Consider the following 16,577-nt stretch of genomic DNA (forward strand, 5'->3'; position numbering starts at 1 on the left):
GAAAAGTCAATTCGGGAGTCCTGGAGAGAAGGATCCGTCGTATAGTCGAACCTCGGATTCAGGAGGAACAGTGTGGTTTTCGTCCTGGTCGTGGAACAGTGGACCAGCTCTACACCCTTAGTAGGGTCCTGGAGGGTGCATGAGAGTTTGCCCAACCAGTCTACATGTGTTTTGTGGACTTGGAAAAGGCGTTCAACCATGTCCCTCAGGGAATCCTGTGGGGGGTACTCCGAGAGTATGGGGTACTGGACCCCCTGATAAGGGCTGTTCGGTCCCTGTACGATCGGTGTCAGAGCTTGGTCTGCATTGCCGGCAGTAAGTCAAACCCATTTCCAGTGAGAGTTGGACTCCGCCAGGGCTGCCCTTTGTCACTGATTCTGTTCATAACTTTTATGGACAGAATTTCTAGGCGCAGCCAGGGCATTGAAGGGGTCCTGTTTGGTGGATTCAGGATTGGGTCACTGCTTTTTGCAGATGATGTTGTCCTGTTTGCTTCATCAGGCCGTGATCTTCAGCTCTCTCTGGATCGGTTCACAGCTGAGTGTCAAGCGGCTGGGATGGGAATCAGCTCCTCCAAATCCGAGACCATGGTCCTCAGCCGAAAAAGGGTGGAATGCCCTCTCAGGGTTGGGAGTGAAATCCTCCCCAAGTGGAAGAGTTCAAGTATCTTGGGATCTTGTTCACGAGTGAGGGAAGAATAGAGCGGGAGATCGACGGGCGTATCAGTGCGGCATCCGCAGTGATGCGGGCTCTGCATCGGTCTGTCGTGGTGAAAAAGGAGCTGAGTCGCAAGGCAAAGCTCTCAATTTACCAGTCGATCTACGTTCCTACCCTCACCTATGGTCATGAGCTATGGGTAGTGACCGAAAGAATGAGATCGCGAATACAAGCGGCTGAAATGAGTTTCTTCCGTAGGTTGTCTGGGCTTTTCCTTAAAGATAGGGTGAGAAGCTCAGTCATCTGGGAGGGGCTCAGAGTAGAGCTGCTGCTCCTCTGCATCGAGAGGAGTCAGATGAGGTGGCTCGGGCATCTGATCAGGATGCCTCCTGGACGCCTCCCTGGTGAGGTGTTCCGGGCACGTCTAACCGGGAGGATGCCCCGGGGAAGACCCAGGACACGCTGGAGGGACTATGTCTCTCGGCTGGCCTGGGAACGCCTAGGGATTCTCCTGGAAGAGCAAGAAGAAGTGGCCGGAGGGAGGGAAGTCTGGGCATCTATTCTCAAGCTGCTGCCCCTGCGACCCGATCTCGGATAAGCGGAAGAGGATGGATGAATGGATTATTTTTTTCTCACAATTGTGGCATATAATTATTAACTGCAGAAACTTTATTTTTTAAATTTAACCCTTTTTTCATAAACAAACAAAAAAGCACACACACACCCCACCACCTCATGGATTAAAACAACATTCAAAAGGCTAACAGAACAAAATTTTAAACTTATTACTTCAACTTTAAATCAGTAAATGTTTCTGCATGTTCCTCAAGTTTTGCCCACATATTATGAAAGTGTGTGTCCATATTGTTTTTGAAAAAAATATAACAACTTGTTAGACTCCAATCACATTTTTTTTAAAAAAGTTCAGTTTCTCACTACAGTTCATTCCTTCTTTACATACATGATGGTCATCCCCCATCCAGGGTTTGGATACCACCAGCTAGTTTTGAGAATCATGAAGTGGTAATTGTACTTTGTTAACGACGGCAACTATAGACATTTCATGTTTCAATTTTAATTTCACATCCTGGTATACACTTTTCCAAATAATTTTAGATTAAAGGAAACGTAATGCTAAGCAACTATAGGCATGTAATTAACTTTGATATTCTAGTAGTAGCTGTTACATAAAACTCTGAACCATTACATGTACTATTGTTTATGTGAAAACACCCCCACACCAGTTGCTTTGAAATGAGAGGTAAATGCATATACATCCTTCAGGAAGGATAGTGCCAATATTACATGATACAAGCTAAATTATTTATAGCTTCGTTGTTTTGTCATTAACAGTTTTTTGAAATGCAGGAGGCAGATTTTCTGAAACTGAAACATAGCCTACTTCATCGATGACATATTCAGTAAATTGTTCTATTGGCTGCAGTTATAAGCTACTGAAAAAAGTTTTCTTTTTCTTTTTTTTTAGTAATAACAGCTTCACTTAAACACACACATTTCTGGGGAAAATGATTATATCGCCACCATTTGTGAAAAAAATAACTGACTTTAAAAATACTGATTATATGAGAGGAGCATTGAAACTAAGAGAATTCCATTCAACTCTTAGTTTTCCTAGTCCTTTAAATCTGCAGCCATCCCATCTCCAGAATGCAATGCAGTAAAATTGTTTGGGTGATGACGGAAAATGTTTAGCATGACCTGGTTGAAAATCAGCTGTTGCAATTAGTATGAGACATGATGCTCAAAAGTTGGAGAAGCTGCTGTGAAGCTATTATCAGGTCTTTCCGTCTCCTTTTAATTTTACTATTGCATCAATGCTTGCAACACAAGGATCAGTTTAAATCTGGGAGAGGGAAGTCTGGGCATCTCTGCTCAAGCTGCTGCCCCCGCGACCCGACCTCGGATAAGCGGGAGACAATGGACGGATGGATGTGTCAGTCAATTGTTCTTTACACATTTTCTGTACCACTCACTGTGACCCTATTTGAAAGTTAAATCACAACAGGATTCTCGCAGGCACATACAACAAGCTGCACCGCTCTATAATTATTGATGTGTCAGACGCATCTGACAGTGGAAAGTATGTGCGTACATTGGCCTGTGTGGGGTGTATGTGTGTGGCAGATTGTTCACCCTCCTCTAGGCCATGAGTGACACTGGTACCTCTGTAATGGAAATATTAAAAGCTGCCCCAGCTCTTTTCTTATCCTAAATAGATGACAGAGGATTAGCTTATGTAATGACTGCCTTTGACAATCATCATTAAATAACAGCCACCTCCATACAAACACGCCACATTATTTTGAGCTCAAAAAGGCCTCTCAGTCTTTGGGGAAACTCCTCTTTCTTCATTGCCTAATCTACTCTCTTACATCCCACACTGGCACACCCACAATTAAAACTCTTTCACTCTCTGTACATGGACCATGATGAAGATGAGGATGTTAACTTTGCAAAGTGGATGAGCAGTTTCTGGGGGCACAGCCTTTCAGAAGACACGGACAAGGATCGTCGAACAAGCAGAAAAAGGCAGTCCAGATCTTTCTGTGAGAGGCGAGCATCTCTGCCATGTCCGGTAAGAAAATCTTAAAAATCTACTTGAGGTTACTAGTGGGGGATTTTATAAGTGAACCATCTTAAAAGGTGGTTAGGTGGGAAATACCCTCAGCAGACGCCCCTTTTGTGCTAAAGTTAAAAAGTTACTTTTGAAGCTTTTTTATGTTCATGTCATATTTGCAGTCCACGACAGGCCATTTCACAAACCCTGTTAGCATGTGTACAGCTTAGATTTGCCACAACACAGAGACATAGCATTTAGGTGAGAACTGCACCCATCATTTGTGACTCTTCAATGTAGTGTCTCATTTACATACTGCATACCATGTCAAATATTTACATTTCAAGTGAAAAATCAACATATTGTGTTATACCACAAATGTTAATGCAAATCCACAAGTCTTTCTGTTATAGGAATGTTCCTCTCTCTGGCACTAACACTGAGTACTTTCAGGCAACAGATTATTTAGCAGAAGTGTGTCAAGAAATAGTACTAGGGCTACTTTTTACCAACAGCAATACATTAGCATTATGTCTCACTGTGATTGTAGCTGCTAAATTAGAAGTTTTCTTTCTTTTTAATTTTCTTACTTTATAGTCATTCTGGTATGTGTTCAGACCAAACTTTGGGTGTGTATTTATTTATTAACTTTTACATCTATCTATCTATCTATCTATCTATCTATCTATCTATCTATCTATCTATCTATCTATCTATCTATCTATCTATCTATCTATCTATCTATCTATCTATCTATCTATCTATCTATCTATCTATCTATCTATCTATCTATCTATCTATCTATCTATCTATCTATCTATCTATCTATCTATCTATCTATCTATCTGGCAGTACCCCCAAAGACATGCTAGTCAGGTAAATTAGTGATTAAAAATCCACCCTTGTGAGTGTGTATGTGAGTGGGCCAATGTGATGGATTGGTGTCCTGCCCAAGGCTTCTTCTTGCCTTGCATCCAGTGTTGCCAAAACAGATTCCACCTCCCTGTGACTCTAAATTGGATTAAGTGAGTTTGAGAATGTTATGTTATACCTTCAAAATATATGGATGCTACCAGAGATATTGAGGATTTGATTGTCTAAACGATATTAGCTCTAGTCTGGTTTATTCAGCTATGTGGTTAATCTAGAACTGCCCTGGATATTTGGGTACTTGTTTCAGTGCTTGTCCATCTAGTTGAGTGAATGCCACAAAATTAGCCTAACTATTTAGGCGATTCCACCCATGGCTAATTAGACCATTAAATTAGCAGAAAGTATAATGGCTTAACTGTTGGTATGCTTAGCTAAGTAACAGCTAACCACTTTAGTTACTGATGTAATGATACCTGCTCAGTGATGGACTGATCTCTTGTATGTGGTGGGTCCTGCCTTCTGACCCTGTGTTGCTGGGAATGAGCACAGCCTGCTCAAGACCCTGAATTGGATGAGCAAGAGATGTAGAAAATGCATGCATTTAACATAAGGGTTTGCTTTTTTTTGTGGAGAACATTTGCTGCAAGCTAGTTTGAGCATTTGGATGATTGATTCACACTTTATAACTGGATAGATGAATGGACATAATTTTAGCATGAGAATCAGATTAGTTCTGACTTTTATTAGTGACTAACATAATGTTAATTCTGAATACTTAGCTGGCTGGCACAGTGCTGGGCTGAACAGTTGATGACAATTTTCCTGAGATTAGTAGTATTAGCTTCATATTGATTAAACTTTTGACATGCATTATTTTTTTAACCCTTTGTGTGACACTGGTTGTCAGGATATCTGACCCTATAAGTATCATTAGGGCAAATCCTTTTCATCTTAACTGTGCAGAATGGGTGGTAAAATATAACTGGAAAAAATATCATTTTTTAAATGGTGGAGGGGTCTAAGTGAGTGGATAAGCAGGTTTGGAGACCTGCATGGCAACATGTCCAAGTATGTATCTCTCGGGTTTTACAAATTTATAAATTAGTGATGTTCTATTCTGAATACATAGCAACAAACACCTATAAGTGTATTACATTATGTTTTTGCATCTGTGGATCTGATGATTTAAAAGTGGACCCAACAGGAGCAAGAAAGTGGCAGAAGTGAAGTTTTTACTCTGGTAAAACACTCGTTCATTGTTTAGGTGTAAATTAATAAAAATGTTTTTATATTTTAATAGAATAAAATACGGATTTACAGCTCAATGTGTGGCTTAATGGTTAATTACAAATGTAATAGGTCATATTTTCAAAAACCAAAAAGGCAAACTGCAATAAATATCCTTGAACATTCCAAAACTCAAGTTCTTCAGTTCTATTGTGGTAAATAATGTTCAGAAAGAGAATGTCTATAGCCCATGAAATAGTGACCACAATCTCACACTCTATGTCAATGTGATGACTTGCCAATAATAATAATAATAATAATAATAATAATATATATTTTTAGAAAATCCCTGTTTGTAAAGTATAAATAATGACATTGGGACTATGGAGGATTATCCATGCTAAATTAAACGTAATCCATCATGTAAAATACTCTGAAATGCAAAGCATATTGTACTAAGCATTTTATTGTGTCATTTTTTTGTGTCATAATTAATAAGAAAAAATGAAATGATTAATTGTTTTTCTATAGGACACGCATATTAATGCCTTGGATTTCTTTCCACAATTGTTAATCATGCTAAAATTGAAAAAATAATCAAAACACCAATCACCATCAAGAGGTGAGGCAGTGGGGTCAATAAGCATTCCAATCTTTTCTCAATCAGTATGAAAGCATACATGATCTAAAATAAATAAATAAATAATATCTCATACCCCATACCGTGTTATTAGCAAAAAGATGAGCTCTTGATAAGTTAAGACTACTGACTCCACCAGTAGATGGTCTTATTGTGGAGCTGCTGCTGGTTTTGAGTGTTCACAATAATCTACAGCTACCATCCTGTTATATATTTGTTTAAAATTATGTTTCAGATAAATCTGAGTTATTATTTTTTATGTTCTGTTTTTTTGTTGCTGATTTTATATGTGATTTTGAAATAGTTTGTTATACCATTAAATATTCTGATGTTCCTTGCTCTTTGCAAACATGTGGGAAACATTGATGTTCACCAATCTTGAGGTCTTCCTTGGCCTATTTAAACTGAGTACCAAGGCCTAGAAGTGGGAAACATTTGTTTAAGTTCTGCGTGGGCTTTCTGCTCCTGGATTCTGCTTTCTGAACTGTGATTTGGACTTGTTTATTTTAGGAATGCCTTTTAGGCAACTCATTTGTGTTTCTTTCCTTGATTTGTGTTTTACTTTGTATTTTAAAAATTTTGTCAATAAATCTTCATTTTATAAAGATTCTTTATTGCCCCTTTTGTGCATAAGCCAGAGGTTGACAGGGACCCTCCTCCTTGTTGGGGCATTTGCTTTTATTTTGAGGTATTTATAGTTGTTTTGCCAGCTCCTCTTTATTCGTCCTATACTAGCTGGAGCAAGCAGAGTGCCTTGGGACCTGGCTGAAGTCAAGGTTGCCTCTTCTGGGCAGACCAAGCAGGATTCAGGTCTGCTGCCTAGCTTCTTTTTGGAGGTCTCACTTTATTTTTGCCTTGGAGGAAGCTCCCTTCATAACACATTCACTGCTGCTTGGCATGGTAGATAAACAAAAGCAGTTGTGGTCATTTTACTTTTCAGCATCAACATCCATGAAATGTTTAGCAAAGTGCAGAAGAATAAGAAATAACACATCACCATCCCCCAAGATCTAATGTAAGTATATCACCATGCTCAAGACTCCAAGAGAGACCCCTGCTCCACCCCCTTTATACATTCTAAAGGAAGCATATCTCTGTTCTTGAAACTACACTGCACTATTAAGATATCAGACTTAAATAGAGAGTACTTGTGCATCTTCATTTCAAACACTAAGACAAACTCATGCTTGGTGAACACATTAACACAAAATGTTTGCTATATTCAGTAATTAAAAGTTAAAATAGATAACTAGCCAAACCTCTACAATTTGTCTGTATTGACAATTACCAACAAGCTACTTACAGTAAGCTAACATTAAACCTTTTATTTGAGACCAGAATTACACGTCTTACTGTTTCATTGGGAATACCATTTGTCACTTCTGTAAAGGCCTCTTGCAGCACTTTGCTGATTGGTCATTAGATTTCATTTGTCATATAATTTCATTTAACTTTAACATGATTAACATACGGCAATGGAAAGAAATTCAATGTGTGGACAATAAGTGAAATATAAAGACTTTGTTTTGGTTTTAATTAAAGCATGTTAAGTGCAAAATGTAACAGACATGAATGAAGATACATTTTCTTTTGAATTTCACATTGACATGAGTATTGCGTGTATTGAAAAGAAATAAATTAAAGATTTTTGTTCTTTTTAATAATGACATGAAAAAATCATGTTGAAATTCAGTGTAGAACACAAATATTCATTGCATGTCAGTCTGCTTTAGGTAGATTGGATTTAATTTTGTCATGGATAATTCTCAATACAGGACATTCTATTACTGATTTTTTTGGAATAACAGCATTTTGATTAGAAAAGGCTAATTTGTCCAATAGGACATTATTAGGCCTGTAAAAATGTCATTTATTAAAAATGTATTTATTCCAATACTCCATTCAGTTTTCAATGTCATGGGAATGGGAAGTTGAAACCTGTTCTGGCAGAATTGGGTACAAGGCAAGAATTAACCATGGATGAGGCTTTAGTCTGTCACAAATCACATTGACATATTGAGACACACATACACACTCTCCCACAATATGTAGTAACCACTAGGAAAAGTCACTAAAACATAGAGAGAATGTGCGTGCTAAATGCAAGTGGGAACCAGGGCCTGCCCTTCCATTTACGCAAACTAGGTGGTCAACCAGGGCAGCAAAATTTGGGGGGGTTATCATTTTTGTAACAAATCCAGACTCTGTCTTACAAACATCCTGATTCAATACAACTGTCCAGTTCCCATTTAACCAATTACATGTATATTGTTTTATATAATTTTCACACCCTAGCGATGTTTGGTCTTAAAGTACTACACTAGCCTATTTTGGGTTGTCTGCCAAATCCTAAAATGGACCGTACTGAGCTTTTCAGAGGTTTTATTTTTTTTCTGGAGCAGATTTGTAGTTTTAGTTTTGTTTTCATGGGGATGGAGTAATGAGCAAAATCCTAGGCAACAACAAGATAATAATAACAATAATGTTCCTCAAACTGACATAGCATAGGGCACCAAGATGAGTGCAAAATAAAATTGAATGACCATAGCAGCAACAGGACTGCAGCTCTTGAACGCATCACTAAAGGTTGATTTAATTCAAACTATAATCACCTTCCAAATTGGCTTACATTAAAACTGTCATTAAAACTTGGCACAAATTATTCTCCTTTGTTAACCACCATCTAGGATATTCTTAATTTTTGAAGTAGCGAAACTGTGTTAACTGTTCTTGACCACTTCTAAAGAAAAGTAGTTTAAGCAAAGGAGAGAGAGAAAGAAAGAGAGCCCAGAAGCAGAAAGGATGGACTTCTGAAGTAGGCAATATAAATGGATAAATTGTGCTATCTTGTAGATGGGACACAAAACCTGTACATTGGGACCCAGAAGGATTTATTTTATTTCTTTGCATTCACCCTTGGTGTATATAGCGATGCTTGTCTCATTTTATACTTTTAGCCTTCTTCATTTCATCCTGGGTGATTAAAGTGATTTCAAAACATTCCCTCCTGTTTCAGTAATCCATACAGTAAATGGAGTGGGAGGTGGTGGGAAGTTTGATTTGGGCAGAAGTGTATTGAAGATCATTCTAAAACAATGGGGATAATGGAGACAGGTTGGAGTACAGGAGCTTTGTGGAGGACTTCATCTTGTGATGCAGGGAGAACCATTGGCACCTAAAACATTAGCAAGATAAAAGTGTTGGTAGTGGACTTCCGGAGTGCCAACGAGCCTCTGAGACCAGTCACCATTTAGAGTGAGGACACAGAATGGTGCAGAACTACAAGTACCTGGAGTTTCATATGATGCTGTTATGATGGAAACCAGGACATCAGTGAGCCCCAAACCCCGAAACATGCTCACACAGAGAGTTTCAGGTTCAAATAATGGATGGTTTATTCACCAATTTCTCCACAAATTAACATAAGCACAAAGACGGATTGTCTCTCTCCACAAAACACAATACTTCTTCCGAATTCCTCTCATCACTGCACTTCCCTTCTCCTCCAGTCAAGTGTTGTCTTATATTCTCCCAGCTCTGACTCTCCTGGACAAGGGAGTGCGGCCCCTTTAATTAAAGACCCAGTAGTTCCAGTGCCAGGGCCTTCCTGGAAGACCACATCATGGAAGACCTGTCCTGGGGTGTGAACACAGCTGAGCTGGTGAAGAAGGCTCAGCAGAGACTTTATTTCCTGAGAGTCCACAGGAAAAATAACATCCCCCAAAAACTGCTGGTGTCCTTCTATCGCTACTCTATTGAGAGTATCCTGTGCTACTGCCTATGTGTGTGGTTTTCCAGCTGCACAACAGCGCAGAGGAAAATACTTTAGCTGATTGTAAAGACTGCCCAGCAGGTCATCAGCTGCTCTTTACCCTTTCTGGATGAACTGCACAGCTCTCACTGCCTCAGGAAAGCAGAAAACATCTTAAAAGACTCCTCACACTCCGCTCATGACATGTTCCAACTGTTGCCAATCAGGCAAAAGATATAGGAGCATCAAAACAAAGACTAATAGACTGAAAAACAGTTTCTACCCTGTTGCTATTAGGGCACTGAATGCCACCTTATCACCTCCAATGCAACAGTGCAATAGATGACATCTTGTGCAGTAGAGTTCATGTGCAATTAAGGTCTTATGTTGAATGTTTGTGTTCTACCTTATTTGTTCTTATCCTTTCTTATCCTTTTGTAATTATATTTATTTATATTTTGACACCACAGGGACTGCACCGAATTTCGTTGTATTTGTTACAATGACAATAAAGATATTCTGATTCACTGCTAGATGGAAGTACTTCCGGGTCATATGGAAGTCCCACTTATTAGGGAGCTCATCTCCCTAAAGCTCCCCCTTGTGGCACCCATGGTCCCCAGCAGGGCTGTGTTGCCAGACTACATCTCCCAGCATTCCGTACTTTTCCAAAATGGACACCAATATGGAGGGCTGCTGCCATCTAGCGTTGTGGGGGAATAACACATCCACTACCGTGTTTTCTGGTGGGCTGTCCATCCATCCACTCCAGCCATCACTTCTGGGCCTGGCTCCTTCCTTTCCTCTGGTCAGGAAGCCCATCTGTCTCCTCAGAGCCTCCTGTCCGGGTAAGGAACCATCCCCTTCCCTGGTCAGGATGCCTGTCCAACTCCTGTGGCATTTACACTGTATAAGAAGGGCTAGAGCAGACTGGACTTACTGAGGAGATTCAGGTCTATTGTTTAATACAACAAGCTTTGGAAATGATTTACCAGTCCATAATGGCCAGTGTATTGTTCTGTGCTTTAGTTCAAAAGACACAAAATGCCTAAAGAAACTTATGAAGAAAGCATGCTCTATCACTAGGCTAAACCTGGACACACTGAAAGCCATTGTGGAAAACAGAATGGTGACAAACTTGGATACCATCAGAAAAACATCCACTTCATTCCTTTACAGTGTGCTAAGAAGCACCTTAGGGAAAGTTTTCTACCCACTGCTATCAGGCTATTCAGTGGTCCCTCCAGATATCCCAAACTAAATGCTTATATTCCTTATTATTATTATTATATTGCTTATTCTATTTATTTATTAATTTAGTGATTGTATTATTTGTACTGTAAGTCTGTATTTTTTTTATGTTACTGCTGCTGTATGTATCTAAATTTCACTTTGGGATTAATGTATGTTAATCTAATCTAATGTTCATTAAACTAAGACAATGAAGCCATGCTCATTTTGTGTGGTATGTGAGGAAAATATAATATGTCAAAGTCAGTCCTATTAACAGCTGAGCTCTCTGAGTGATCCAACTGCATGATAAGAAAGATATCTAATAGCATTTGTCATCTTAGACAGAAACATCAACCTCAGATAAAATAAAGCAGTTGACAGAATGACATTTTAAGTGCTACTATGATGTGTGAATTAAAGTTCAGGCTGCTATGAAGAAGGAATTAATGGCTATGGAAGAGGACGATTCAACACATAAAGCCTATTTTCTCTTTACAGGAAAGGCATTCTTAGTCTCTGTAGTTATAGCTATAGGTAATCAGCTGCAGGGATAGATTTTTTGGGGGCTGTGAGGTCCCAAACTCAAATACTGGGTGCCAAGGAATAACTGGATTAGTGGGAGCAAAACTGATAAAGTGATCTCTCACAAAACAAAGCCGTCTCCCATGATTTTTTATTTTTTAAAACATTAGCAGTGCCATCCAGCCTTTCTCCCCGAAAAGCTGTTGGTGTCAGTGACATATTTTATAGAGTTCTCTTTTTATAGTTTCAGAGCAAGAAGCAATACTTAAGCAAGGTTCCATGCATTCAATGTTCAAATTGTACTCTTCAATAAATATTGTGGTGGACGGCCAAGACCCATGCCAAGTCGGGACACCCCTTTGACACTAGATCTGGGGGAGCAGCCATGGGATCCACGCTACGTCCCCGGAACACTTGGTAGCAGCCCCGCTGGGTTGCATCGGGGCCACTATCCTGGAGCACCGGAGCTCATCCCTGTTGGGCTCCGTGGCCAGCACCAGGGGAAGCCGCAAGGCTTCCTGAGCCAGTGTGGGTGGTAATGCAGTCACACCCAGAAGTACAGCCTAATTTATGTTAATTGCCACCTAAAGCACTTCCGGGTGGGCTATAAAGGGAACCTGCGGCCACTACTCAGGGCGGAGGAGGACAAAGCTGCCTGAGAGGAGTAGTGGAGGAAGAAGAGTGTGTTGGTGTTTTTGTTTGGTGTGTTTTGGGGACTGTGTAGGGCCTGTGGGACACAGGGAAGACGTGCCACACAGCTGAAGACAAAATAAATCTTTATTTTAATTTTCACCTGTGCCTCTGGTGTCAGTCTGTGTTGGGTCGGCGCCAACCAAGCGCTTCTGCCACAATATGTAATCCCTGTTTTGAAACAGGTGCTACACTGATCCCTCCATGTGTTTGGTTGCATTGAGTCACAATTATATCATTAATGTGACATCATCTTCCTAATCTATATTCTCTTTGCCCACATCAAACTCTTCTTAAGGTAAGCACACCCAGTGAATGTATATTTTAAAAAGGTCATGGACAGGAGCACTGGAAACAGAAATAAAACTAGTTATTGGGAAACCTGGGCTCCTCAACAACATTAGGAAACAAAACAACAGAAGATTATACCTGCATCTTAGAAAATAGGAGCCTGTGGGAATCCAGAGCATATCAACACCATTAGGAAATAATTAAAGAAAAGACTAGAATCGAGTTGAAGAAAATTGGCGCATGTGTGACAAATTTACAAGTTTTGTTTCCTTTATAGAATCATTCTTGTCATCTTCAAGACTGAAGTATTGGCTTTGTGTCAGCATAAAACAGAACTGTCATTTATTTCTTGCAACAAGATGCTATTACAATATTTGAAGGGGTAAGGTTAAAATTGTTTTACCTGCATGTGATGAGGGAATGGTCATTACAGATTTTCATACTAGTATACAAACATGTTAAAAAAACTCATGCTCCTAGTAATGGGGTAAAGATTTCTTGGGAATTTACATTTCACATCCCAGAATAAAGTGTTCAATGAAGCTGAGCAAGCAGGATCAAGTAGTTAGAAGACAAGGTTAATTTGGTGACAGGGTGTATGTATAAGGTAAGAGGTTACATCAGGAGTGCGGTGAAAGGTGAAACAGCATGGTACCTTCAGGAATACTCCAGTGAACTCTTGTCCACCGATCCCAGTAATGCCTTTAAATTCAGAGTGACAAATGAGGATGAGCAGGTCTAGTGCATATAAATCTGGCCAGGGATGGATACATTCTGCTCTTAACTAGCAAGTTAGGAAGATCTTGACTGGAGACATTAATTTGCATCTTCTTGAACACAAGTTGGTAAGCCACTGCACAAGCCACTCTAAAACCTTAGATCAGGATTTTACTAAGCTTATCTGAATTATTTTGCCTGTTTTTTCAGAGAACCAGAAATTATGATCAGATTAATTAATTAATCAGTCTCTAAAGTGATGAAAATGCAGCTGAGTAGCAAGATGAGTGTTTCATATTTGTTAGTTTTTAAGTAATCATTCAAAGAGAGTTGGCCACCAGAGGGCACTCACTTCCCCTTCAAATCTTCTGTAATGCTGTGTGACGTCTGAAAGACAAATTGTGCCGAGTGGAAGAAAAAATGAGTTGCGAAAAGTTAAGGGAAATGCCAAAGGAGAAGTCATGTGGGCCAGATCAGTATTAGCAAATTAAGCATGGGAATAAAAGAAAATGAGCAAATTTATGAGCAGCATTATTATATTTTTTCCTCAAACAGGGAAGCAAAAACCACAAACAAATTCTTGACCAAAATAATACGTATAATTAAATTAATTTATTACATTACATTTATCAAAATGCAAAATGCAAATGCAAAATTTAACATTTAGAATTTAAAAAATTATATAATTACAAACATAGCAAAGAATATAATACAACCAAATCGACTCAGAGTCCAAAAAATTCACAAATACTTAAAATCCAGAGTCAAAATCCAGAAAAATGCAAAACACTGAAGTCAAAAGACTGAGTTTTTTCCCTAGCTTGTATTTATCCTCTATTTTTCTGCTGTTATTTTATTTTATAATTGTTATTTTCACATTTTATGTAATTTATGTTATTTTTGCCTATGATTTAGTAATTATATACTGTTATTTTAAGTTGGCTGCTCTTCTGTGTACTTTGTGGGTGGAGGTTTGGGAAGCGAAGCCACCATGATGTCACTGCAGCACTGAAGTGTAGAGGAGTCCATTGGGAGTATTTTTTTCATGTGGATTTACTGGTTCTTCTAATATGTTTTGCCCTGTCTTTGGATTTTTGGTATTTAATCATTTATGTGGATTTAGTCACTTTAGATTGCCTTTCTGCTCTTTCAAGTTGCCACAGTTTGATGGTTATCTTCTTAAATATTTTGGGACATGTCTTGTATTTTGAACATTTAAAGCCAGTTCCACTTATAGTATTTGGCCGGTGTTGGCATATGTCAGCAGGTAATGGCTGATTTAAGGTGCGCCTCTTCTGAGTAGGTTAGGAAAGGTCCAGGTTTAAATAGTGGACATTTTGGAAGCCTCACACATCCTTTTGCCATATTCCTGACTTTGTATTGTGAGAACTGTAAACCTTAATATAAAGGGAGAACTACAAAAATGGAGCAAAAGAACACTTTTACACAAAGCAGACTAATGTCACTGGAAAATGGCTGTGTTAGCTGGTGCCTTAAATAGCCCTAATGACCACAGGTCCTTTCCCGTTGAACAAAAAATGCAATATAGGCTAAAGGATTGGGAGAAAAAGCATCATGAGAAAGAGATTGACAAAATTACACTAGCATTAACAACACTTACTGAACCTATAAAAACTATATGAAGAGAAACAAAATGGCAGCTTTATTTAATTCTTAACAAGTGTGTCTCGCATCATGAAATGGAGTCCTTTGCTATATGATCTGAAATATGAACAACTGGGGCGGAGTGGTGTCTCTGAGGCTAAGGATCTGTGCCGGGATCTCGAAGGTTGCCGGTTCAAATCCCCATCACTGCCAAAAGAGATCCTACTCTGTAAGGCCCTTAACCTGTAATTGCTCCAGGAGCGCTGTACAATGGCTGACCCGGCGCTCTGACCCAAGGGGTATGCGAAAACTAACAAATTCCTAATACAAGAAATTGTATAAGGCGAAATAAAGAACAAAAAAAAACTGCTAGGAAGACGTAAACACTGAAAATGAGAAAGCCTAGAGTCTTACATTTTGGAAAAGAAGTGTGAGAACTATTCCTGTTTTCCGATGTGGGATTTAGTAATGAAATCTAGTAAGAAATAAGATATCTGTCTGAAATATGTATGGATAGGCACCTGAGGAATATTCTTGCGTCTTTAAATGTCTAACAATTCAGTCTCGCAAACCAAAAAAAAAAAATAAAAGTTATGTTTTCCTTAAGTCCACTGGATCTTGGATCTTTAAGGGAGTAGAACATATTAAGTGCCACACAAGTCAAGGAGTCTAAACAATGGGGATACCAGAATCTTAGTTACATAGAGCAGAGGCCATTTGGACTGACAACAAGAATAGGAAATTATTCTCTCTGAAGTCGACTGAATCTTGGAGTTAGTGTAGAACTGGATCAACAAGCATCTGCAAAGGAAAAAAGTTAAAAATTATTTCCATGCTGAAAAAGAAAGAAAGTAAAAGACACATTGATTCAACTGTATAATCTTTATTAGGCCTTTATTCCTATCACCACTTGAAACACTGCCTGTCTTTCTTCCTAAGTTTCATTGCTTCTGGCCATAGGGACTTTTTTAAACCCCAGCATATGACCACTTACTAGATCACTTCTGATCCCTCTGGAATCACCCCCAGGTCAGGCCTGACTTCTACTTGGACCAAGAACACTAAGCTAGCGTTTCACCTACTGCTTACTGATGCTCCTCCAAACCCCACATAATACTGGCCTTTAAGAACCAGAACACTTCAGCGATCCCTTTCTTATGGGAGTAAGCATCTTTATTTTTGTTTTTAGTTACTGAGGATTAGTTGTTTGCTTGTTAACATGCCAGTAGTTGTCATCTAAGGTGGAGAAAAAAACTGAGAGAATCACCTTTATAATAACTGAGCACATGAAAACTTCAGGATTTAAATTAATGCAAATGCCTTTCCTTCAAAGCAAAGTTTCAGTAAATTTGTTTTCCATTTTACGCCGAGTACAACACCTGGTATGCAAAGCAAGTTCCATGGATTCTGGGGCCCTTTAGACTTACTGTGTGAACCACAGTAACTGGTAATGCAAGGTCTAGCAAACAGATGGGCAATATAAAATCTACTGGTAATGCTGACTTCATCGGAAGGTTCAACATCCACCAGGACTCTCTACCAATTCTCAAACCTTTTGGGGTGTTAAGGTTGCCCTAAGCAATTCCAATCCATGAAGCCATAACAGAGCCTAACAAAACATTCTCATGCTAACTTAATCAAATTCAGGCTGCAGCGGGCTGAAGCCTACCCTTCAATTAGTTTCATAAATAGAGTATAAAAAAACAATTAAGTTATAGAGTAAAAAAACAACACATAATAGAATATAAAAAGCCAGAATCAGGGGAAAAAAATCATAAATACAGGTGGCACTG

General features: G+C 39.0%; 1 protein-coding gene across 2 annotated transcripts in view; it reads left to right on the top strand.

The window, feature by feature from the left end:
- Positions 1-2,857: 2,857 nt before the first annotated feature.
- The window catches only part of LOC114651140 (leukemia NUP98 fusion partner 1-like), a 64,791-nt gene continuing 51,071 nt past the window's right edge, over positions 2,858-16,577 (top strand). The window contains exon 1 of one of the 2 annotated variants that reach the window (XM_051927203.1): positions 2,858-3,253. In XM_051927203.1, coding sequence (XP_051783163.1) covers positions 3,098-3,253 — 156 coding nt within the window. In that variant the 5' untranslated portion in view covers positions 2,858-3,097. The remainder of the gene's footprint in view (positions 3,254-16,577) is intronic. The other variant, XM_051927204.1, reaches the window with a different exon arrangement.

Source organism: Erpetoichthys calabaricus, chromosome 4, assembly GCF_900747795.2.
Source record: "Erpetoichthys calabaricus chromosome 4, fErpCal1.3, whole genome shotgun sequence".
Taxonomy (NCBI): Eukaryota; Metazoa; Chordata; class Cladistia; order Polypteriformes; family Polypteridae; genus Erpetoichthys; species Erpetoichthys calabaricus.